Genomic DNA, 26,168 nt, shown 5'->3' with positions numbered 1-26,168 from the left:
TAAAATATTTTTTGTTTTTACAAAATTTAATCAATTAAATGGTTTTGTATCTTTTTCATTTGACATTATTGTGTGAGCATTTCCCCCATCAATATTTTCCCACAACATAATTTGTAACTGCCGTAAAGTATTTTTTAAAAATGTGCACAGGGCTGGCCCGCTGGCTGAGTGGTTGGGTTCATGTGCTCCACTTTGGCGGCCCAGGGTTTCACCAGTTTGAATCCTGAGCACAGACATGGCACCGCTTGACAGGCTACGCTGAGGTGGCATCCCACATGCCACAACTAGAAGGACCTACAACTAAAAATACACAACTATGTGCCGGGGGGCTTCGGGAGAAAAAGGAAAAAAATAAAATCTTAAAAAAAAAATGTTCTTCAAAAATGTGATACAATTTTGGGCAGTTTGTTTTTTCCATTTTTTGTTCTTGTGATGAACATCTCTTTGGCTAAAGCTTTTTTTTTTTTAATCAGTGGTAACTGCTATAGGATAAATTCCTAGAATTGGAATGAATGAGTCAAAAAGCGATGCACGATTTTAGGGTTTTTGAAATCATACTGCGAAATTACCCTCTAGAAAGCTTTGCTTTAGCATCCTTACCTGTGGTGTATAGGAGTGCTTGTTTTCCTATCGTTTGTGAACAGTGTTACACTTGTTCCTTTTAGTGGTTTAATGGCTGAAAATAATTTGAATACCATTTTGCATGTATTTGATATCACTTTAATATGCTTATTGATCATATCGTCCATCTTTGTACATGCTTATTTGCATCCTTTGCCTCTATTTTTAGTTTGGTTGACATTTGTTTTCTTAATTTGTCAGAGCTCTTTACATATAGGGACATCTATTTTCTAACATACAGTGAGTCTTGCCTGGGAATTCGAACCCCAAGCTAAAAGGCTACCCTTACGCTTCTTAGGCGGGATAGCGGGTCTGCGCACGCCGCTGAGAAGCCAGACCTGGCTGGAGCGCGGCCAGAGGTGCGAGCCGCCTCTCACCCGCACCCAGCCGGCGACCCGCCAGGTCCCCTCCGCGGGCGCGGCCCGCCCGACGCCGGCCGGGGGCGCAGTGCGCAGGAACGGAAGCCGGGCCGCCCCTCCCCCACCCGCTTCCGGCCGCGGCTCGCTTCTCCCGCCTCCGCCTCCGCCGCGGCTCGTGGTCGTCCCGCCATGGCACTGTCGCGGGGGCTGCCCCGGGAGCTGGCCGAGGCCGTGGCCGGCGGCCGGGTGCTGGTGGTGGGCGCGGGCGGCATCGGCTGCGAGCTCCTCAAGAACCTCGTGCTCACCGGCTTCTCCCACATCGACCTGGTGAGCGCCGGGCGTGCGCGCGGCTGAATGGCGGGCCGTGGTGCCGGGGCCCGGAGCGGGGCGCCGGAGTCGGGGGCGGCGGCAGGCCGAGAGGCCCGGGGGCGTGGTGCCCGCCGCGAGGGGGCCCCTCGGCGCGGCCCGAGCGCGCCTCGCCGCGCGCCGGACTCCACGGAGGCCGCGGGCCCGGGTCTTCCGGGCGTCCGGCGGCGGGCCGCCCCCCGCCTCCGGCAGCGCCGATTTGTGGCGGTTCTGGGGTGTGGACGCGCGCGGCCTCGTGTCTTTTTGCTTCGGGGCAGTTCCCCAGCTTCCCGGGAGGCAGGGTGACTGTTGGAATCCCTCGTGGATGTTGTGACTGTTCCATTCGAGGTCCCCTTAATTCGGAATAATGCTCCAGAGCAGCGGGTGGCGGCGGCAGCCGGTACCCACCGAGCGCTCGTGCCGAGCCCGCGCCGTCCGGGCGGTTGCCTCGCGTTGGCGCGTTGAGCCTTCGCTGCCACTGCGAGGATGCGGACGCTGTTTTCATCCCGTTATGTTTTTAACAGATGAGAAGAATGTGAGATGCGCTGGGGTTTAGTAACTTACCTTGGGTCACGAAGCAAGTGGCAGGACTCCTTTGGGGCTCCCGCTCTTCTTTCTGGGTGCGATCGCCGTGGCTGTCGTTGTCACTGTAGATAGTACACACGCTTATTTCGTTAAAGATGTTGGCTAGGATTTTAGCTTCTGCATTGATGTACAGTGACTGGAAGCCACGGTAATTTTAAGTCAAGTTATTTCTAAACTTTTTGGAAGTTGGAGATGTTACCTAGAAATTGGATGTGAGTGTAAAGTGTCTTAAGGTGTAGTGGGAACATGAAAAATACAGTAGAGGTGGCCGGCAGAACGAGTGAATGAGTGACTGCGGGGAACAGAATTTACACAGTTTCCCTTTGGCTTTTGTAGAGTTAGTCTTCCCATCCAGATCCGTACAAGTCCAAATATGATTGTGCCTTAGCTGATAACTACTGATAGGTCTTTAAAAGAGCCATTTCCTAATAGACAAGACAGTGAATTTGGGCACCTGAAAAATAAATGCTGATCCTTTATTAGGTTTAATTTTTGTAGTAAATTTAGAAAGTACAAGTAAAAAACGTTTAGGTGGTTATATGCTTTGATGATTTTCACAGATTACAACCAAAATCATTAGGATGTTTCACAATTAGAACATTTGATTACTCTTCATCTAAATTTATTGAAATGGAATGAAAGTGGCTTTAGTTATTATTATTTTCTTTTATATTTACTTTTAAGCAGCAATTTGGGTAAGACTTAAAACATGACACTTTTTAACCTTGTATAGAAGTTTCCCTTCACAACCCTCAAGTAATAATCGTAAATGAAACTCTGTACGGGTAAGGACTTTCGAATTAAAGATAGCAGCAAGTGAATTACGTAAGGAATTATGTAATGCACTTTCAATAAATACGCATAATTTTATGCCATCTAAGGAATTTCCTAACATATTTGCTGGGATGATTAAACATCGAAAAATGTATCCTTTCTAAAATGTTTTTGAGAAAATTATCTCAGATTACATCTTGGGTATTTTTAAAATATGCATTAAATCATTTTTTATCAATTTAACAATTTTGGTATTGGTCGAAAAGCATCTTCTCCACAAATGTAGCACATGTCAAAAGTTCTGGGTTACGGATGCTGAGGATAGTGATACTGCTCAAACATACTAGAAAAATTATGGTTTATTTTGGATTTATGCGTTTGTAGATTGATCTGGATACTATTGATGTCAGCAACCTCAACAGGCAGTTCTTGTTTCAAAAGAAACATGTTGGAAGATCAAAGGCCCAGGTAACTGTATTTCTCCTACCATTTCTCTTTATCGATTCAGTTATATTTCCACTCTTTGGTGGATCTTTTATTTATGGTATCAGATTAATTTGGACTCAGTAGGAGGGAGAATATGGGGGAAGCTATCTCCTTTTAGCTGAGGGGTGTGAAGAATAAAGATATGTTGAATAAAGGGCTAAAATGGAAGTGTTCTACCCAATCCTGTAGTGGTGTCCCCTGCATGTGTACATTTCTGATTGTTTACTTATGATTAGCCTTGTGATCCTTGGCTAGGGGTTGACTGCTCCTATATTTGGGGGCAAGAGAAGCTACAGCCTATGCAGTTGTCCCTTTAAGAAGACAGCTTCCCCTGAGGTTCTAGACACCTGGACCTTTCTTTAGTTGTTTGGTTCCCTGAATCCATCTTAATTCAGGGTTTAAAACATCTCTTCCCTTCGCCTTTCTCCTAGCCTTTTTGGCAAACTCCCACTCTTTTCTCTTTTTAGTTTTCAAATTTTGGCTCCGTTCTCGAAGAGTACTTTCCTAAACCTCTTAGACTAAATCAGATCTTCCTCTCAAAACAACCTCTACTTTTTCTGTATATCATTTATCATGGTTTATAGTTCCATTTATCTAGGAGGTTATTTGGTTACTATCTCTGTTGCTTACCAAGTGCCTTATATACAGATCCTGGTAGAAGAGGCTCAGTAAATATTCGTTGAATGAATGACACTTGGTTACTACGTTTTCTATTTGTGTAGAAGTGTATATGGGAGGGTGTGGTTCCCCAGTTTATAAATATGTGTATATAGCTTAATCTTAATGAAATTTTTTGTCACATTTTTGTTTTAGTTTTTAATATAAATAAGACATTATGTAAGTAGGTGAAACAATTGTTGTCTGCCATAAAAACATTTCAAATACAGATAGAAATGTTGTAGTAATTTAGTATATTAGTAATTTAGTGTTGTTTGTTTTTCCAGGTTGCCAAAGAAAGTGTACTGCAGTTTTACCCGAAAGCTAATATCATAGCCTACCATGACAGCATCATGAAGTATGCTCTGATTATTGTGTTGCAAAATTGTGTTTGCTGTGGATTTTTAATTAAACCTTTAAAGTATAAGATATTTTTATTAGCCAAATATATGAGCTCAAAGTCATTCTGTTTTCTTAAAATGATTTTTCTAGAATAATTAAAATGTGGTAGGTGCCCACGTAGGTTAAGTGGTATTCTTTTACAGTTTATATGTGATTTGAATGATTTAGATAAGAGGTGAGGTATTTTAATACTTTCAGTAAATAAGTTACAGTCATGCGTTGCTTAATGACAGGACACATTCTGAGAAACGTGTTGTTAGCTGATTTCATCCTTGTGCTAACATCATAGAGTATACTGAAGGGGAACAAAATTTCCCACCCCAAATTGTATCACTTAAACATGAAGACTATTTTAGGCTGATTATTTTTCAGAAACAAAAGACTCGTTCTTGTTACCTCCCCCTTAACTGCCTAAGATAATGCAGATAAAAAAACCTGTCTCAGGGAGCCACCTGTCACCTTAGCGCGACATAAACTAGGTGGTAGACAGGGCGGAGCCTGGAAAAGCCTGTTTGTTTGGCTCTGCACTGTGTTCTTCTGTTTCTCTGTGGCCAGACAAGCTCTTATTTTCCAACCATTTGCTCCTTTTCATCTACCTGTCAGTTGCCTGCCTTCTTTTGAAGTCCCTGATTCTTCCCACCCTCAACATGTTTTTTAGCTGAGGATGGTATTTAAGGTGAGGGCTTCAGCCATTTTGGTGAGTTACTTGGTTTTCCTAGGTTTCTTCCATGTATACATTTTATTAAACTTTTGTTTGTTTTTCTCCTGTTAATCTGTCATGTCAATTTAATTTTTGGATCAGCCAGAAGAACCTAGAAAGGTAGAGGAAAATTTCTTCCTCCTCTACAGTGTTTAGTCAAACCTAGGTAGTATAGTCTACTACACAGCTAGGCTATATGGTGCTAATCTCAGACCACTGTTGTATATGCGGCCTGTCATTGGCCAGGCGTCATTATGTGGTGCATGACTGTACTTGGAAACTTATAAAGGACCTTATATTCTTGTTTTAAACTAAAAGATATTGTAAACTATGAAAAATCCTTATATGTGATGATTCAGACTTTTCTAAATATATTGCTCTCATTCTCATCGATTTCAGCTGTGGCCTTTTTTAGTTTAAAAAGCTCCCTCCAGAAGTAATTTATTAGGAGCTTCTGTAGTATAACACTGAGAATTGTGATGGGGCAGTAGTTTTGACAGTACATAAATACGCTCTGATCTCAGTCAAGATAAATGAGTAAATATATAATTTTGGAGGTGTTGGGGCAAAAGAGCCCTGGGCCTAAATTATCCTTTATCTGTAGTTGTTGTCTAGTTCACAAGTAAATGGTATTGAAAATGATGAGTTTTTGTTTGAGGTCTGGAATTAGAGAAAGTCTTACACTTTTTTAGGGAGTTTGTATCTCCAGCTTCCTTTTTATTCTCTGGATGTTTGCTCTACAAGCCTGTCTGTAGCCCTACAACCTCCTTACCCTGTGTTGCTTTCCCAGTGCTGCTAAAAGCAGGGACCCTAGGGGCCTGAACCCTGGCTGATCCTGACCATGTGAGGTGAGGCTGGAGGCCAGGCAGATCCTGGGAATGTGTTCTTTGTATGTTCCCAGGCACTTGCTGCCTGGAGGCGGCCTGGTGGGACTAGTGCCATCTTTCTGCCAGTTTGAGATTCCGTTCTTGTGCCCTAGGTAGCTGGCCAAAAAGGATGTGTAGTCCCTCATAGGAATTAGGAGGAAATAATTTCTTCAAGATCTACCTATGGTGTTTGGAAGAAGTCAGCCCTATCTATATGGTAGAGACCCCAAATAGCAATTATTTTTGCACCATTACTATAATATGCTTTTTAGAACCCTGTATTATACTGTGAAGATCATGTGTAAGGCCAGTTGTTTTGGTGACCTTTTTTTGTTTTACTTTGTAGCCCTGACTATAATGTGGAATTTTTTCGACAATTTATATTGGTTATGAATGCTTTAGATAACAGAGGTGAGATAATTTTAATACTTTTAATTTCTAAGTATTTCCTTTCCTCCATAACAAGGCTGTTTACACATTTAGTATTAATTAAAATATTTCCTTATTATTTAGAACTTAAAGACCTAAAGGGAACTAAGATCAGATTTAAAGCTTGCCAATTAATTGTAATTTTAACTAGAACTGGTTCCAGGAAGGAATTTAGCTATCATAGACTTTGTTATTTCTCCAAAAGGTGTGAATATAGGGCAAGTTAAAGTTGCTAAAGAGGATGACTACATAGGGTGTGTGCATGTGTGTATGCTTCAGGTTAGCCCAGCACTTCAACACAATGTGCCTCCTTCGTTGATGTGGAAATCTAAGAAATACCGATGCCCAGATCTCACCCAATGCCAATTCAGTCAGATTCTGTGAATGGGGCCTGGGCATCATCATATGTTTTCAGAGGTCCCAGCGGATTCTAAAGTAAAACATGCTGAAAACCACTGTTCTGAGAATGAGGCAACAGGATGCCAGAGTTAGTGTAGAAGCCCTGGCTCTTTAATTACGTTAGGTGTATCTGGTGCCATGAGGTATCAGGCTGGGTTCTAGTAGATGTACACATTTTAGACCGTTTAAGCTTTTTACTAGATAGGGTGATGTTTCATTTAATCAAGTATTGTGTAGCCAGTCATTGTTAACAAATCTGTTTGTCTGGAATGTGGGGGTGAAAATAATAATATTCCTTGCCTGTAATTACTTCCACATGTAAAAATAGATCTGTCAAGTGAGTTTGTAACAATTTTGGACCAGAAATACCAGAAGAAAAAATACACAAAGTAGCATGAGAAAGGGTCAGAATGACTCTTTTAACTGTACTTAGATTTTTTTCCCTTAGCTTTAAACTACCTTAATATTTCCAAGTTGATATTCCACATTCTCCATTTACTTCCATGTATTACTTGCTAATTATATTAGAATGATTGCAAGTTAAGGGCCTAGAACACATTGAAACAATGTTTTAGCCAAGGTTAATAAAGTAGGCAAAGCAATAGAAGAGGAAGGTGGCACTTTGGGATTAAAAATTATGTATGGGGTGCTTTTCCTGGAGTGAGTTTGTGATAGAAATTTCTTAATGTTTGAAATTTTGCTAGTGAATGTCTGTTAACAGTTGTAGTACTCTAATCATAGCTATAAGAAAATTGAACATAAAATAAAAACAGTAAGAAATAGTTTGGGTAAGTGTCATCCTAATAAAAGGTAACTAATTTATTTTTTTTCCTTCATAAACTCCTGCTAACTACTATTTTTCTTCCAGCTGCCCGCAACCACGTTAATAGGATGTGTCTGGCAGCTGGTGTCCCTCTTATTGAGAGTGGAACTGCTGGTTATCTTGGGCAAGTGACTACTATCAAAAAGGTAAAGAAAGTTTTTTTACTTCCCAAATATTTATTTGGGACCTTAAGGAGAGAAGAAGTAAACTTTGAATTTATATGATATGGGCTGGTCCGCATCTAAGACGTAAGGATTTTTGTGCCCCTGTAAAACTTAAGATGCTGTAAAGGTCCCCAAAAGAGTGTAGGCAGAGATCTTTTTGCTCTGTGCTGCTTTGTTTCACTTAGCTTGTGTGTTAAAATCCTGAGACTGGTAAGCATAATAAACTTGGCTTTTAAAAGTCTTTGTGGCCATCAGACTATGTGTCATGCTGTAGTTGATATATGGGAAACCAGAGTCTGAAAAGCTACTTTTTGTCTAAAGATATCTGGATTTATAGATCTAAAGAGGACTTTGAAAAAAAGTTGCAGTATATTTGTGAAATATTTCAAACATTTAGATAAAACTAGAGAATAAGAGAGCAAATACCTGTGAACGCATAACCCAGTTTTATAAAATCTCAGCATTGTGATTCATTCGCTGTTCATATCTTTTTTCTTTTAGTTCTTTTAAGAAATTAAACGTAGATACATATGAAACATCATTTTGCAGGTTTTGAAACTAAAAGGAATTATACACTACTTAAAATATGGTAATTTTGTCCGCTATTTGGCAGTTTATCCTTGTTGAGAATTGTGGCTCTACTTCATTTGTATTAACTGTTAAATATTACTCTTAGAAGCTTATTTTGTATCATTCAGTAAAGACTGTTGTAAATATCAATGTGTACTAAATTTAGTTAAATCGGTGGGGCCTTCAGGATATGTTGATAGGTCAAGGCAGTAGTTCTTTTTTTTTTTCCACTGTGATATGAGGGATGACTGCTGTATGGCTGTCCCCAGGAAAGCGTATTGGAAGGACCCTAGAAATGGCTTTAGGGAGAAAACCCTGGATCTTTTGTAATTTACATTAACGCATTATTTGCAGGTTTTTATTCTTTAACCATTGTTGGAAAGATATTACTCATACCATGATCCTAAGGCACTAGTATGTATTACGACTAAGGTTGAGAATTGCTCAGATGAAGAATGTTCATTTGATGGTTTTGAAAAATTGTCTCAGATGCCATAGACTTCTGGGGATTCCTTACAGTGTAACTTTAAATGTAATCCTATGTATTAAAAGAAGAAGAAGAATATTTGGTTTGGTAATACCTAGGATTTTTCCATGTGTCTAGATAGCTCTCGAAATTAATACTTCTAGTTCACTTAATTTATTTGGCTTCTTGTAAGTGATGTTCCCTGGACGAGGAGTCAGGAGTTCTGGCTTAGCTTTAGTTGTGACTGTGGTGGTTCAGTTAGCTGTGATGTTACAGTTCTTTATCTGTAAAGTAACAATTTTGGAGTCACTAATACTTCAAAATTTTCTTCACAGTATGAAACCCAGTTGGAATGTAGATGAATTAATGAGATGTTTATGATTATATTACCTTATAACGTTGAAAACCATCATGGGATAAATGTTTTTCTCGTATCCTGACTTTGTAGGGTGTGACTGAGTGCTATGAGTGTCATCCCAAGCCGACCCAGAGAACTTTTCCTGGCTGTACAATTCGTAACACGCCTTCAGAACCTATCCATTGCATCGTTTGGGCAAAGTATTTGTTCAAGTAAGAGTATATGTATTTCTGCATATATTTTCAGTACTGATGATGGAAAATGGGGATCATCTTTTATTTAAATACCTTGGAGAAATTGTGCTTAGGATGATTGTTATTTTAAATATGGTAAAGGGACACTTCAGTAGCTTTCTTGTGATATTTCTTGGGTTAAATTAAATTCAGCCAACATTCATTACATGCCTGTTAGATGCCGTGGATTATTTAGAAGGCTTAGTTTGATAACAGAGACAGGCATGTAACTAAATGAATGCAAATCTATATATTTGGAAATATAAAAACATACTTGTAGATAACTCATTGGTTAAAAAAATCATAATGAAAGTTAACGATAATTTGTAACGATAGATGTGAAACTTGTAGGGTGCATCAAATTTGGTAGTTGGAAGAAAGTTATAGGCTTACACACGTGAAGAAAGGTGAACATTAATGAGCTAAAGATCCAACTCACGTTAGAAAAAGAACAACAGAATAAACTCAAAAAAATTAAAAGGAAGCATATAATTAAGGTACAAGCGAAAAAAATTTGCACGTTTGATCTTGAAAAGGAGAGGAGAGAGAAATAACTAAGTGGAGAATGTAATCTCAGCACAGATTAGAATGATAAGAAAAAAAATTTAATGATCCAGTTCATTAAACTGACTCGAAATAGGAAGCTCGACTAGCTCTTTGCCTTAGGGAAATTTAATCAATGGTTTAAATTCTTCTGATTAATACACCAAACCTATAGCTAACGAGTGGTGAAGGTCCATGCCTGGGATCTGAACTCATAAACCCACGCCACCAAAGTGGAGCCTGTTGAACTCAACGAACACACCACCGGGCTGGCCCCCTCAGAGAAATTTTTTTTTTTAAAGATTTTATTTTTCCTATTTCTCCCCAAAGCCTCCCGGTACATAGTTGTATATTCTCAGTTGTGGGTCCCTCCAGTTGTGGCATGTGGGACACCGCCTCAGCATGGCCTAGATGAGCAGTGCCATGTCCGCGCCCAGGATCCGAACGGGCCGGTGAAATCCTGGGCCAGCGAAGCAGAGCGTGCAAACCCAACCACTCGGCCATGGGGCCAGCCCCGAGAAATTTTTTTAAAAATTGAGTACTTAGTTCATGTCATGGGGCTATCATGTTGAGGCTCTTATGGGATAAAAAGAAAACTGCAAGACATTCTCATTCATAACTGTAAATATGAAAATCTTTTCCAAAACATTAACATACAAATCTAGAATTGTATAAAACAAAAAATATACCATGACTAAGTTCTCTTTATTCCAGGAATGCAAGCTTGCTTTAACACTAGAATAATCTATAAATATCATTCACTTCGTTAAAAAAATTAAAAGAGAAACTATATAACCTTCACTGATGTAAAAAAAGCATTTGGTAAAATTTAGCAAACAGCCTTTCATGACAAAAATTCTTAATAAAATAGGAAGAGAACTTTATCAACCTAATAAAAGGTATCTTCTAGAAACCTACAGCAAACTTTGGTTTTATTTTTTTATTAAGTTATAATGTATATACACTCAGAAAAGTATATGTGTAATGGTATAACGACAAAATTTCACAAAAAATAACTTGCAAGCTTTATTTATTTGGCAGACTTTTTTTTTCTTTCTAATAGTCTTTACTTTTCAGAACAGTTTTTAGATTTATGGAAAAAGTAAGAAGATAGTAGAGAGTTCCCACATCCAGTTTCCTCTGTTCTTAACATATTAGTCTGATACATATGTGACAGTTAATCAACCAATACTGATACATTATTTATTAACTAGAGTCTATAGTTTATCTAGATTTCCTTAGTTTTTACCCTATATCCTTTTTCTGTTCCAGGATATTGTATTACAGTTAGTTGTCATGTCTCTGTAGGCCCCCCTTGGCTGTGACAGCGCTCAGACTTTCCCTGTTTTTGATGACCTTGATAGTTTTGAGGAGTACTGGTGAGATATTTTGTAGGATGTCCCACTGTTGGCATTTGTCTGATGTTTTTCTCATGGTAATACTGTGATTATGGGTTATTGGGAGGAAGACCACACAGGTAAATTGCCATTTTCATCACATCATATGAAGGTACTGTATTATCGATATGATTTATGACTGTTAATGTTGGCCTTGATTATTTAACTAAGGTAGTTTTTGTCAGGTGTCTTCACTATAATGTTAGTCCTCCCATCCCTTTTTTTTCTGTATTGTACACCTAAGGGGTGGGGAGCTGTGTTCCACCTACTTGAGGGCAGAGTATCTACATAAATTATTTGGAGTTCTTCTGCCTGGAAGATTTGTTTCTTCTCACCCATTTATTAATTTATTCAATCATTTATTTATATCAGTATGGACTCATAGATGTTGAATATATTTAATAGTACTTTGGGTTATACTCGATTACTACTTTATTTTGTTGTTCAGATTGTTCCAGGTTTGGCCATTATGAGTTGTTTCAGTTGCCTCTGTGCTGTTTGACATACATCAATGTGTGTTTTTTTGGAGCAATTCCTTACTTTCTGGTACTACAAGATGGTCCAGGCTCATCTTGTATATTTCCTACCCCAATTCTAGATCAGACATTTCTCTAAGGAGCCCTGCTTCTTTTTATTGAAGAATGGTATTAGAAACCAAGATCTGAGTGCTTAGGCATGCTAATGGAGTCATTCCTTTTAGGCCCTCTTAGCTGACAGAGCAAAAAGTATATTTATACTAATCTGTATATACACAAACACTAAATATTTCTATGCTCAACCGTCTGCCTCCAACTTTAATCCATTACTACATGGATCATTCTAGTTTCCTCCCCTTGCTTATCTGTAAACTGCTCTCCAGTAGTCCTAAACCTGTCTCCCACAATTTGCCATCCATATACTTAATACAAGCGTTATTATTATTATTTTTTTTAAAGATTTTATTTTTTCCTTTTTCTCCCCAAAGCCCCCCAGTACATAGTTGTGCATTCTTCGTTGTGGGTTCCTCCAGCTGTGGCATGCGGGACGCCGCCTCAGCGTGGTCTGATGAGCAGTGCCATGTCCGCGCCCAGGATTTGAACCAACGAAACACTGGGCCGCCTGCAGTGGAGCGTGCGAACCCAACCACTCGGCCACGGGGCCAGCCCCAATACAAGCATTATTTTTAATGATAATTTTAAAGCATCCCGTTTGAAATCAGGGACTATGTGAGGATGCTTGTTATTGCTGCTTCTATTTGGTTTTGTAATGAAGTTCCTAGACAGCACAATAAGACGAGAAGAAGAAAATATAGCCTTAAGAATTGGGAAAGGAAGAAACAAAGCTCTTGCTATTTGCATACAATATAGTTAAACTACATAAAAAACTCCAAAGATGGGGGAAGCCCCATGGCCAAGTGGTTAAGTTTGTGCACTCCACTTTGGTGGCCTGGGGTTTGCTGGTTAGGATCCTGGGTGCAGACCTAGCACTGCTCATGAAGCCATGCTGAGGCAGCGTCCCACATGGCACAACCAGAAGGACCTACAGGTAGAATATACAACTGTGTATTCGGGGGCCCTTGGAGAGAAGAACAAAAAAAAGAAGATTGGCAACAGATGTTAGCTCAGGTGCCAATGTTAAAAAAAAAATCAAGCTTCCAAAGACTCTATAGCTAAGTTATTAGGAATATGACAGCTTAGCAACATGGCCAACTAAAAGATTATAAAAGATCAGCTGCATTTCTATACAAAGCATCAGACAGGAAATGTCTTTGCAAATAGATAACTCGGTTTAAAATCATATAACTAATTATAAAAGATAATTAAATATAAAGCATCTAAAAACATTAAAGTACCTGAGAATAAATCTAGACCCAATACAGAAAATTAGTGATTATTGGAACATAAAAAGAAGTACCAAATAAAAGGGGAAGGGTGTGTGTTTGTGGATCAGAAATCCCAATATTGTCGCTCTATCATTTGTCTCCAAATTGATCTCTAGATTCAATGCCATTCTAATTTAAACCTCATCAGGGATTTTACTGGAACCTGTTCAGCTGATTCTAAAGTTTATATGGAAGAATAAAGCCTAAGAGGAATGAAAACATCCCTGGACAAGAATAAGTTGAGGTGACTCTAACATGTCGAGAGTTAATATAAGCTAAAAATCATTTAGTGTATTGCTGGTGCAGAGATAGAAGAACAGACCATGACTGAGGTTGCATAGTAGATCCCAGTTGAAAGAGGGGATTAAATGAAAGTTAGGATGATTCATTATCAATGTGGAAAAATTATATTCTCTACTTCAGACAGTGTATAGAAATTAAGTCCAGATGGATTAAATATTTAGGCAAAATACTTACGATGTGAAAGGTAAAACTAAGTCTTTCTAATATAGGGGAAAATCTTTATCCTCAATGTTAAGGGACAGTTTCTCAAGACATTAAAAATGTTAACCATAAAAGAAGGATTGATAACACCCAAATTCATTAAATATCTCTTGTATTCAAAAGACATTAAATGAAGTGTTAATAAGCCATTATGTGGGAAAAAATATTTACAACATGTAATCAGCTAAAAATTGTAATCTGAAATATGTCCCTGTAATCAAAAAGAAGACAACCTGACAAGATAATAGAGACAGGCGTTCACTTACAGGGAAACCCAAATAGGCAGTAAGCAAATGAAGGTATGTTTAACTTTATGACTAACTTGCAAAAGTAAGAATAAAAGCACAATAACATTATTTTACACTTACTAGTTCGACAAAACATTAAGTCTGGAGAGGAAGTGAGTCGATAGGAGCTCTTACATGCCATTATGGGGATGTAAATTGGTACAACTCCTGTGGGAAACAAATGGGCGTTTTCTTTTAAAAGATCAGCTCCTGAGCTGATATCTGTTGCCAGTCTTCTTTTTTTTTTCTTTCTTCCCTGGAAAGCCCGCCAGTACACAGTTGCATATTCGAGTTGTAGATCCTTCTGGTTGTGTTAGGTGGGACACCACCTGAGCATGGCTTAATGAGCGGTGCCATGTCTGTGCCCAGGATCTGAATAGCAAAACCCTAGGCCACCAAAGCAGAATACCTGAACTTAACCACTCGGCCATGGGGCTGGCCCCAAATGGGCATTTTCTTGTAGTCTCTCAGGAGCTTTGAGGTTATAGTTTTTGGGTTTTGTCTTTTTGTTTACTGTACAAAGAACTCCTTTGAGATAACTTTTTTATAAGTCATGTGCTTGAGGAAAGGTTAGAAAAACAATTTTTAGGATAACTTGGTAAAAAGGCGGATTTCAACTTAATAATTTTATATTGTTTCTTAAGACTCTGAAGTAGTAAAGATACATACTACCGCGAAAACAAATGTATTTACTGCTGAATGTCCTGTACCTGGAGCATTGGCCGGCACAGAGCAGGTGTGTGATAATGTTTGTTGAACAGCTACCTGCAGGTGTGCTTCACAAACCTTATTCTGGCATTAAAGTGTTGTCCAAGTTGGAGTGTAAAAGCTGCTCGTCTAGTTCTTGATCAATCATTGTAATGGAAATTTGCAGAGCCTGGCTGACAGGAATGAGTATAGGTCTACTGAAATTGCGCCTTGCTTGTGTTGTGGTTGAAGTCAGGATGAACGCTGTCTGAACAGATTGCTTTAATACTTTCAAGTTTATGGAGTATAATTTACCAGTTGTTTCTTCTTCATCCCTCCTAAAGATTAGGGATATTCTAAATTAGTTTTTTGTGAGAAAAGTAGGAAAAGTAAACATTTTGTTCAGAATATTGTGTTGTACATAAATATTTACTACTCTTAAATTATAGCCAGTTGTTTGGGGAAGAAGATGCTGATCAAGAAGTGTCTCCTGACAGAGCTGACCCTGAAGCTTCCTGTGAGTAAACTGTTTGGAATGTATTTTCTTATTAGTGAGTACTACCTTTGTTTTACTAATTTAATATTGATATTAACATTGATAAAAAAGTAATTGCTGTTATGTGCTAGATAATGTGCGCTTAAGATGTATTATTTCATCTTGAAAACAATGTTTTAAAAAATGGCTAATTCTGTTTTACTGGTGAGGAAATCAAGGTGCAGAGAAGTTTCACAAATCCATTAAATAGAGCTGGGAGTTGTTACCAGATCTAATTATAAGTATGCTTTGAACTGCTCTACATGTGACCTTCAGACATTGATATAGAAAAAGGTGCTAATGAACTTGTCATCGTCCTTTCTCCTTGAACTCAATGTATCACTCATGCGTGTGACTTCCATGAGTGACTTCTTTTTTCACCAAAGGTGGATGAGAGGTTAGTTTTACATTTATTGCAGTTGAAAATAAAATTGTTTGTTTTGAAGGGGAACCAATGGAAGCTGAAGCCAGAGCCAGAGCATCTAATGAAGATGGCGACATTAAACGTATTTCCACTAAGGAATGGGCTAAATCAACTGGATATGATCCAGTTAAGCTTTTTACCAAGGTTAGATTTATTTTCTTTGTAATAGGATAGATTTATTATTCTGCTTTAAAATAATACATGCAATTGAATTATGCTTTTTATATCTAATTCTGTTTTAATAAATTGCTTGATGTAATCGAGATTTGCAGGTTTTGAAATTTTAGCACCATTACTAAATCAGGATAACATCTTTATAGGAGGTAGGACAGAGGCTTGCTTATACACTCTTGGTTGTCTTTCCTTCTCCCACTTTCACTGAACCTCTTGCTTTTCCTTATAACTGACTTTTAGTTCCTGCTGTTTCTTGTCTTATATCCCTTTCCTGCTCAGATCTTCTATTGGCAGTTTGATTGACATGTTCTAAATTACTCTTCGATCCCTAAGCCTCTTGTTCTTGGCTGAATCCCTCTTCATTAGTATATATTATTGGCCTGCTGAATATTTCTAGAGAAATCTACAAGATTGTTTTAATTGGGTCTACCTAATTAGCTCTGCTAGGGTTCCAGTTCTGTGGTTTTTGTTTTTGTTGTTTTGAGGAAGATTAGGCCTGAGCTAACATCCACTGCCAATCCTCATCTTTTTGCTGAGGAAGACTGGCCCTGAGGAAACATCTGTGCCTATCTTCCTCTACTTTATATGTGGGACACCTGCCACAGCATGGCTGGACAAGCAGTGCATAGGTCTGTGCCTAGGATCTGAACCAGCAAACCCCGGGCCACCCAAGTGGAACATGTGAACTTAACGACTGCACCACTGTACCGGCCTCTCCAGTTCTGTGTTTTAAAAGTCGTTTTATTTCTTCTACCTTCACTCCCTAGCAAGTTTATCATAATAGATAACTTGAAACTTTCTCAACTCTTCTTAAACTGCCTGATACACTCTTGCTGCCCTCAAAAAGCAGATGACCTTAAGAATATATTAATAGATTTACAGCCATGGACATAATTTACCTGTTAAGACAATGTCCCACTTCATTGTAGACTCTTTTTTTCTTTTTCCTTGGTTTGAGAGAAATCTCTTTGAGTAAAGGCTAACTCTTCCACCTGCTATTTTTCCTTCCCCTTAATCTTTAAACAGTGTTTTCTGGCTGCCTTGCATCTGAAAACTCTCCTGGCTCCTCCTGTCTTCTTTTTGACATGCATAGGTTCCACTGTCCTAAGTAAATGGCCTACTACTCCCTCCAGCTTATATTTCATCTCGTTACTCAGTGGCAACAGATGTCACAACTTGACTATCTTAAACAAATTGCATTTATTTTCTCAGTACAGCCTTTTACTTGGAAAATGGTTTTTATTTTGATTATACTTAAAATGCATTTAACTGATATGGATAGTGATAGTATTTTCCAAACTTGTGTCCATATACCTACTTCCATTCCAATCTGAGCAACAGTTAAATGCCAGAATAGCTTGAAGTACATCTCCAATCTGTTATTCAACAGGTAACTTTAAGTATCTGCTGTGTGCCAGGCACCACTCTAAGGAAGGATATAAGTGGTGAACAAAACAGAAAATAGGGTCCCTGCTCTTTGTAGGGAACTCATAGTCTGGAGGGGAAGTCAGACATTGAACAAATGTTTCAGATTCAGTGTGTTATGACATTAAGTTCAGATGCATTGAAACCCTTTAATAATAAGTCCACTTAACCTGTTATTATTAACCTTATTATCAAACCTAGTGTGAGCGTTCAAAGAAGGCTTTCTAGAGGAAGTAACATTTCAACCCAAAGCTGTCAACAATAAGGGTGGAGATAAGAGTACAGCGTATACAAAGAAAGTCTAAGGTTGAAGAACTGAAATGATTCCCATTAGGGGAGAGAGTGGAAAGAGGACTAGAAAGGCAAGCTGAGGCTAGATCAGGCAGGACTTTGTAGGTCATGATAAGGATGTTATACCAAGACAGTGGGAATCCATTAAAAGGTAGTCTGTAGGATGACTATAAGGGTGTAGACTATGAGGGTATGCAGTGCACCACTTTAGGACGTAATATTCCTGTTGTAACCAACGTGGGACAGTGCCTTCTGGAGTTGTGCGGTGCCTGAATAATCTGGAGTACAACCCATCTGCATTCCCAGTGGAATGTAGAGGAAAAGTAGACTCAACAGGACTTTGGATGTATAAGTTGAGGAATCAAGAATGATACCTGATTTCCTGCTGGGCAGCAGAATGAATAGAGGTGCCATTCTCTGAGATAGGTGAGGTGGGAAGCAGATGTGTATGTATGGATTTGGGGGTTGGAGAAGGTGATAGAAATAATTTTGAGATTACTGTGGAATACTAGAGGTGACAAGTGGTTCTGTAGATAAGTAGAGAGGTTTAGACTAGAGATGTGGTTGGGATTCATAAGTTTATAGTACGAGAGAAGAGTATGAAAATAGTTCAATGCACAGCTCTGAGGGACTCCCAGTATTTAATAATTGGATAAAGAAGGACATACAATTTGTGCTTGGAAAACCACACTAATCCCCATTGTCTGGCATACTTTTCAGCCAAGTGCTGAAGGTCCTCTAATTGTCTCCAGCTACGTTTGTTACCCAGATTGTACTGGACTCCTCATTTTCTCGCCTGTTTACCCACTTCGGATGTTACTGTCTCTGGGGCTGGCCTGGTGGCGCAGCGGTTAAGTGTGAACGTTCTGGGTTCACCAGTTCAGATCCCAGGTGCGGACATGGCACTGCTTGGCAAGCCATGCTGTGGTAGGCGTCCCACCTATAAAGTAGAGGAAGATGGGCATGAATGTTAGCTCACGGCCAGTCTTCCTCAGCAAAAAGAGGAGGATTGGTAGCAGATGTTAGCTCAGGGCTAATCTTCCTCAAAAAAATAAAATTAAATTAAAAAATAAAAAAACAAATGTTACCATCTCCTTGAACTCTTTCCTTACTCTTCAGATAGATAGAAAAAGTTCCTCATAGTAGTCAAAGCTGTGCGATTTTCACACTAAATTATATTGTAATTATTTGTATATTTGGCTAGTTTCCCAAAGATTAAGGATGCTTAATAAATATTGATTGGATTGAGTTTATTTTGATAGAAATAGTTCTAACATTTTTTATTGAGCCAAATCTAAATTCATACCTGATACCTAGAATAAATGTGTTGAATAAATCAATCTACAATAGTAAATGCAGCTAAGGAAAAAGTAAAAATATGAAAGTCATCTGAAATTCTACCACATCCTATAGTGTGATTCATATGATAGTCTCTCAGTCTACATGTGGTAATGTTTATGTTTTTGAAATAGTAATCGTTTACATGTGTTTGAGGGTTTTTTTGAGAGGGGCATTTCAGAGATGTTGCAAATGGTTAAGAAATTCTGTTTTTGAGCACTTTTAAAGTGTGGGTGCTTTGTTGGTGTGTGTACCCACAGACGCAGAGATGTTGCTGACTGGTGTCTCTAGGCTCCCTGATTGTATTCAGTTCCTATGCAGCTGGTGTGTGTTTATTCAGGCCCTTGATTGGTGAGATCGTGCTTCAGACTGATCTTTGGAGCTTTTGGGGAGCTGGCTTGGGAGGGCAGGGGCGGTCAGCACAGTTCAGAGTCCCTGACTGTGTTTTCCTCACAGCACCTCTGCTTTTGACTGTTTCGAATACCAGGGTTCTGTGTAAAATTTCCTTTTACAAAAGGTTTAAGCTTTTTCTTTCTTTTGAAAAATCGTTACTCTCCTTGTGTATGATGTGTCTTTAAATCAGAAGATTTTATAGTATAATGTTTTTAATAAGTCAGCAATGAAAATTTCTTATATTTTATCAGTATATAGGGACTGTGGGTTCATGGAATTTATCTTTTTCTTTTTTTAAGCTTTTTAAAGATGATATCAGGTATCTGTTGACAATGGACAAACTGTGGCGGAAAAGGAAACCTCCAGTTCCGTTGGACTGGGCTGAAGTACAAAGTCAAGGTAAAGGATACATTTTAGTCTTGGGGATACTAAATTGGAAATTCCCTCACTTAAAGTCTTTAAATAGCCTTATGTATCTTGACAATGGTATATGTTCAGAGGAAGAAATTCAAGCAGTTAGAAAAGTATGAAGGAAAACCACTGGAAATGTATCCCCTGGAGAAATAGCCACTATTAATACTTTAGGGAGTGTCTTGGTAGTCAGCTCGAGGCACACAGTCAGACAGTCGTGTACGTGCCTTACATGAGTGGAGTCATACTATTTTATACTCTGCCTTGCTCTTTTCAGTCAGTGTTAACTAGTCCCTTATCAGTTAAGATTTAGTTGTTTCAAATTTTCCGTGAAATAAAGTGTTGTAATGAGTATATATGTACCTTTGTATGATTATCTCTTTAAGATTTAATTTAGGAATGTATTTAAAATATTTTAAATGCGAGAAAAGCTATTGTAGTAGTGACTGCTTCCTTATTGCACTCTCCTTCAACACACTGTGTGTCTACTTTATCGGAATTGTATTGTAGTTCATGCATGCCCAGCAGTGGTCAGCTGGAACCGGCGAGGTCCCAGGAGACTTGGGGTGTCAGTTTGGAGCAGTTCTCTATAGTAGTGGATACTTGACTTTACAGAAGAATTCAAGCACGGCTCTAATAGCTTCCATGTAATGAGTGCTAACTGTGTGCTGGGCATAATGCTTATCATCATATCTGTGTTATATCCTTGATCCCCCAGTAACCCTGTGAGGTTCTGAGACAGTCTTGCACCTTTCTTTTCTCAGTTTTAGCAATTTTTTTGTGCAGATATTTGTCTCATAGTGATAATTATCTTAGTGGAATTTGTTTCATATTATTTGATTTTCTTACTGGTCAGCCATTGAATTGTTAAATAAAACAGTAGAGGAATGATGTTTAATTTAATAGTGGAATTACTCATATTTTTTTTTCCTTAGGAGAAGAAACCAATGCATCAGATCAACAAAGTGAACCCCAGTTAGGTCTGAAAGACCAGCAGGTTCTAGATGTAAAGAGCTATGCACGTCTTTTTTCAAAGAGCATCGAGACTTTGAGAGTTCATTTAGCAGAAAAAGGGGATGGAGCTGAGCTCATATGGGATAAGGTTCGTTTTGAAAATGTGTGGTGATTACTTGTCTATCAAATGTATATTTTAGTTCTTAAACTGTAACAGAAGCTAGTAATGTTTTGGATATCGTTTATTCTACCAGATTTTGAGAACATAATATTGATTTTTGTTTGGATATTTCATCTCTGATTACTACATTGAACTATGAGTTTTCTGTAGATGAATTCAGACAATATCATAAAACCTGAGTTTACATTCTAAGTAATGTGTCCATGGTTTATAATTATGTTGAGTGGAGAAATAATGTGAATTTATTGGAGTGAAATGTTTAACTTAAGACTTACTGCATGATATAGATTTGTTAATAGAAGTCATAATATCCTTTTGAGACAATGGCTCATAGGTCTAATTTGACCTTGAAAGTAATAAAATTGCCTATCCATTAAAATTAGTTTTATATATATAAATAGTTATAACTATTTCAGAGGTCTGAGAGACCTCTTAATACAAAAATGTAATTATTCTTACAAGTTAAAGTAATATTTAATGTTTTACAGTTTGATGTCATTTTGAGATTTAGGTTAATTTTACTTATTTTTAATTGTAGTCAATGTTTTGTATGTTATAAGTGATTTTTCTGATAACGTTTATTTGTTCCTGTGATGGTAAAGATTTGCCATGAGTTTTAAAGTAAGAGGAAAAGTTTGGTCAGTTTTAGAAAACTAAGGTAACTGTGTGCAAACTTGGGAACTGAGGTTGAGTCACACATTGAAAATGAACCTAATAAGTTTAGATTTGGGGGATTCTTGTAAACATTAGTCTCTTGGGTTTATGTGGTATAAGGAGTAACCACTTTTTAAAAAAATATTTTCATTGTTATTGTTATAATAGTGACTTGGGAGGTTTTCATCTATATGCGGGGCTAAATAATGAAACTTTGGAACTGGGAATTGTTGCCCTCTGTGAGTGAAGTCTGCACCTAGTGGGTGTGCTAAGCCAGTTGCCTGAGAAATCCCTGAAGGACACTGTTGGGTACTGTTAAATATTCATACTTGATCCTCACTGCAGCCTTCATGGATGTTTATATAATTTTCCCTATTTAACAAATTAAGGAATTTTGTTTCGGGAAAGTTGATTTGCCTGAGGTTACACACTGGCCAATAAATATATGAAAAACCCATATTCTATCGATGCTTTTTCTTCTATACTTTGTACTTCTTAATTATAGGCTAGGATAGTTTCTTCTCAATTCAGGAAACCTTGCTGAAGTCTAATTAGAGAGACTAGGGCATAGTCTCAGGATGAATGTAAATTGTAAAGGGAAAATTTTATTGTATTGCCATATCTGAAAAGAAACAGCAGATACAGGAGAGTAGTGTATATGAAGAGAATTTGGAGAAGGAAAGCCAAAAGGAGGAGTACAAGTGTTTCTGAGGCTTTAGTGAAACAGCTTTGTCAAAACAGCCTCTCTCTCCTTCCCTGGATTCTGTGCTTGTCAGACAGCCTTTCACTGCTCACTGATGGACCAGGAAAGGATTGCCATCGTCAGTGGATGGAATTGGGGTTCTGGTCTTTGCACTTAGTCCCCAGTGCATTTGTTTAAGGAGGAGTGAATTCCTAGAAGCCTGGTGGCTCTTGGAGTTCTTGTCAGACTGCATTCCTGGATCAGAGGAGTTGATGAGACCCTGCCTCCTGCTCATCCCATCTGCATGCTACTGTAAGGCCCTGCTTGACCATCCCCTCATTCTGCTTGCTTGTCTACAATGCTATAAACATGTGAAAGTACTGTTCTGAAAGCAGTACTAGTCAAATTAGTAAATTTGTGGGGAGACTTGTTAAATTGTTCAAATTATTGGCAGGATGACCCATCTGCAATGGATTTTGTCACCTCTGCTGCAAACCTCAGGATGCATATTTTCAGTATGAATATGAAGAGCAGATTTGATATAAAATGTAAGTTGTATTTTATACCTCAGTTGTATCATCTAAGGGTTTAAGTTAGTTTTTCTTTTTTTAACTCCTAAACATATTCATTCCTTTTTTTTTTCCAGCAATGGCAGGGAACATTATTCCTGCTATCGCTACTACTAACGCAGTGATTGCTGGGTTGATAGTATTGGAAGGATTGAAGATTTTATCAGGAAAAATAGACCAGTGTAGAACAGTGAGTATTTCTATTTGCATTTTTTATTCAGCCTCTTTTTAACAGTAATTTATAAAAATCACATTAAACAGACAATTTGAAAAATTAAAACAATAAAATTGGTTTGAAGCAATGGAAAAATAATTATTCAGGTTACCTTGTGAGTACGCATTTAAGCTTTCTGGAAATTACCACAAAAAGAAAAACACATTTTCTTCTTTTATGTTTGTCTAAAATTGGAAGCGGAAGCTAGTTTGCTTCTAACATTTCCAGTTTTACTGACTTCTCAGAGGAACTCACTGTGTGGGTCCTTAGTAAGTTTTTTCAATTGTTTTTAAATTCTAGGAGTTCTCTAGTTTTTAAAATTTGTGTGGTCATTTTATAGTTCTCTGGTCAATCCCTTTTTCCAGTCTTTCTTATTTTAAACCTCTTTTATATTTGATAATGTTAATGTCTGAAATCTTTATGGACGAGTTTACTATCATTTCTGCTAGATCTGTTATAGTGTTTTGTTTGTGTGGTGTATGATTTTTTTTTAAGCCAAATTAGTATTTGTTAAAACTGTATCTGTGATAATTCTTTTAAGGACCCAGTGAAGGTATGTTTCTTCAAAGAGGAGTTGGCATTTGTTTTTATTTGAGTGCCTGGGGTCCGACCAATCTGGGACCACTTTTAAATTCTCATTTAGTTTTTCAACCCACATATATATTCATACAGCAAATGTGCATGATGCCCTATCTTGTAATGAATTATAAAAGAAGATTATCACTCCCCTCCCCCCCAAATGAAGCACCAAGGTCAAGATAATTTTTTTGCTGTTTCTGTGGGGAAGGCATTTTTCTCCTCTTCTTTACACCTCCCCTTCCAGGTCCTTGCTTTGCATAAGGGTCTCCTATTATAAGAGTTCTTACATTAGTGAGGGATGGTCTGGGTTTCTCTCTTAAGACTGAAGCCACCCAGCTATTCTCTTTGGATTCCTGCTTTCATTCTGAATTGAGTTTGTGTCTGAAGATGCTTTGCTGTCTTACTGGCATAGTGGTTCAAAAAAACTTCCTAAAAAATAAAAAATATAGCCAATATTTTTGCTGTTTAGGTTCTCCTTTTTTTACGTTAATGTTAAAATTAAAGGACCAATTTACTTTTAGGAATTTCTAAAAAATACCTAGTCTATAGTGGTACTATTATTTTTCGGTGCCATTATTGATGAACTCTTAAAATATCTTTCATTGTTTTCATGAAATTTCAGGGTGAAAGAATGTACAATTGTGTTGCCAGTCTGCCATCTTGATTCGGTTTTCTACGTGTATTTTTCCTTTTAAAGATTTTTTTTTTTTTTCCTTTTACTCCCCAAAGCCCCCTGGTACATAGTTGTATATTCTTAGTTGTGGGTCCTTCTAGTTGTGGCATGTGGGACGCCGCCTCAGTGTGGTTTGATGAGCAGTGGCCATGTCCACGCCCAGGATTTGAACTGACAAAACGCTGGGCTGCCTGCAGCGGAGCACGTGAACTTAACCACTCAGCCATGGTGCCAGCCGTTCTACGTAAATTTTTATTTTGGCTGTCCTATTTTTAATTTCTAAAAACTTCATTTTTTGATTTCTACCTTTTTATAGCAGTCTGAATTTGTCCTGTGGCTACAGTATTCCTTTGAGCTCACAAACAATACTAATTGTTGAATTTATTATCTTGTGTACTGTTTACTATAGTAAACATCCTTCTTGTTTCTTTGCCTGCTCAACTGTTTCCCTCTCTTGGGCTAATGATACTTATATGTCCTGATTTTATATGTTCATATTTATACTGAACGTCAGGATGGATTAATTGCCTGGGTATTAATAGCGTTAATTCCATTACTGGTAATTTCCCTTAGCACAGTTCTCTTCCTGGTAAAGCCCAAGATCAGTTAAATCTGTTCCCCATTGTACCCTGTTTCCAGCCCTGCCAACACAATGAATATGACTAGCCTTCATTGTGGGGAGAGGCTGCAGGAAGGCTCTTCCTAGCACTTGCAGCCTCTCAAGGAATTTACTTCTTTAAGCTCAGGGGATCGATGGAGTTCCTCTTTACACTTAATTCATCTTAGCAGACACCACTCTATGTGGTGGTCACAAGGTGAGAATTTGTGTATCATCTTCCAGTGTTCTCCTGACGTTTGTTTTGTTTGTATTAAGTTTTGCTAGTGTTCTCCAAACTTTGTGGTAATAGGAGGTTGGGGCCTTTTTAAATTTCAGCACACTTCTCTGAATTTGCCTTAGTTCTTATTTTTTTGTTTGGGTATTAGAGAAATGCTATATAGGTGCTTACAGTTCCAGATGTACGTAATTATTTTCCCTTAATTATATAAATGTTAATATCATAGACATCATAGAAAATCGGAAAAGAAAGGCAGCTTATTGGTTCCATACATCTGTGAAAGCATTATCATTAATTGGAGAAATAGTGTATTGACATTGAGAAGTTGGCTTAAAATTAATGAGAATAACCAGTTGGAAGGGACCCTAAAGCTGATTTAATGACACCAGAGACGATGAGTATGGCTAGCCATTCCTCTTGCTAAATTAGTTTGCAGAATAGTCTAGAGTCTTCAATAGAAGATTTCTTTTCACTAAGCTCAGCATTTTATATGGTAGCTAATTTGAAAAGAAGGCTGGAAAAATTAGTCTCTTAAAGTTATGATTTTCCTTATCTTTTTTGCCATCTAGAAGGAATGTTTGAGTAATTTTTACTGGCTGTACAGTAAACAAGACGGTAAACTTCACACTGTATGGTGTATAAAATTGTAACTCAAATTTCTGATTGCTGCTTGTGTTTTTTTCCTCCTCCAAAGATTTTTTTGAATAAACAACCAAACCCAAGAAAGAAACTCCTTGTGCCTTGTGCACTGGATCCTCCCAACCCTAATTGCTATGTATGTGCCAGCAAGCCCGAGGTGACTGTGCGACTAAACGTCCATAAGGTGACCGTGCTCACGTTACAAGATAAAGTAAGTGTAGGAACTGGTTCTCTTTCACAAGCTTCTTCATTTTCTTTTTCCTAAAAAAAAAAAAAAACCCAAGTTCCTTTTTGCCTTTTACAGTGTTAACTGTGATAACAAACTAAAAGCCAGGTAATTGCTCTGAAACTGACTGCTGAAGTGTGTTGCTCTGGTATCCTGCGTCTCTTTACCATCTGGGTGCCTGCTGGCTTTGCTGTCTGTGGTTCCAGAATATGTGCCTCACATCCCAGAAGGGAATGGATATATTTGGCTAGAATATGCACCACAGGTGGGACAGCGGTGGCATAGTATCTTGGCAAGCAGACTGTTTCCCAGATAGTGCGTAAATTCTGTATTTTTTGGCAGACAGGAGGTATCCTTAAATGGTCCAGTGATGGTCCTGATTCTAGTCTGTTGAGTTAGTCCCTGAGGAGATGCAGCATTTGTGCACCTGGATTCACCCATAGAGCTCTGCAGT

General features: G+C 38.2%; 1 protein-coding gene across 2 annotated transcripts in view; it reads left to right on the top strand.

Annotated features, from left to right (window-relative positions):
• Window positions 1-1,119: 1,119 nt before the first annotated feature.
• Window positions 1,120-26,168, top strand: part of UBA2 (ubiquitin like modifier activating enzyme 2) — a 36,508-nt gene continuing 11,459 nt past the window's right edge. For both annotated transcript variants that reach the window (XM_046681680.1, XM_046681679.1), the window contains exons 1-13: window positions 1,120-1,307; window positions 3,069-3,152; window positions 4,115-4,185; window positions 6,142-6,206; window positions 7,492-7,592; window positions 9,095-9,216; window positions 14,966-15,033; window positions 15,498-15,619; window positions 19,396-19,495; window positions 20,443-20,609; window positions 22,433-22,526; window positions 22,625-22,737; window positions 25,544-25,699. In XM_046681680.1, the coding sequence (XP_046537636.1) occupies window positions 1,170-1,307; window positions 3,069-3,152; window positions 4,115-4,185; window positions 6,142-6,206; window positions 7,492-7,592; window positions 9,095-9,216; window positions 14,966-15,033; window positions 15,498-15,619; window positions 19,396-19,495; window positions 20,443-20,609; window positions 22,433-22,526; window positions 22,625-22,737; window positions 25,544-25,699 (1,401 nt within the window). In that variant the 5' untranslated portion in view covers window positions 1,120-1,169. The remainder of the gene's footprint in view (window positions 1,308-3,068; window positions 3,153-4,114; window positions 4,186-6,141; window positions 6,207-7,491; window positions 7,593-9,094; window positions 9,217-14,965; window positions 15,034-15,497; window positions 15,620-19,395; window positions 19,496-20,442; window positions 20,610-22,432; window positions 22,527-22,624; window positions 22,738-25,543; window positions 25,700-26,168) is intronic.

Source organism: Equus quagga, chromosome 13, assembly GCF_021613505.1.
Source record: "Equus quagga isolate Etosha38 chromosome 13, UCLA_HA_Equagga_1.0, whole genome shotgun sequence".
In the NCBI taxonomy this organism is placed as follows: Eukaryota; Metazoa; Chordata; class Mammalia; order Perissodactyla; family Equidae; genus Equus; species Equus quagga.
The sequence above is the reverse complement of the archived record's forward strand: the minus strand, read 5'-3'. Positions and strand labels throughout refer to the sequence as shown.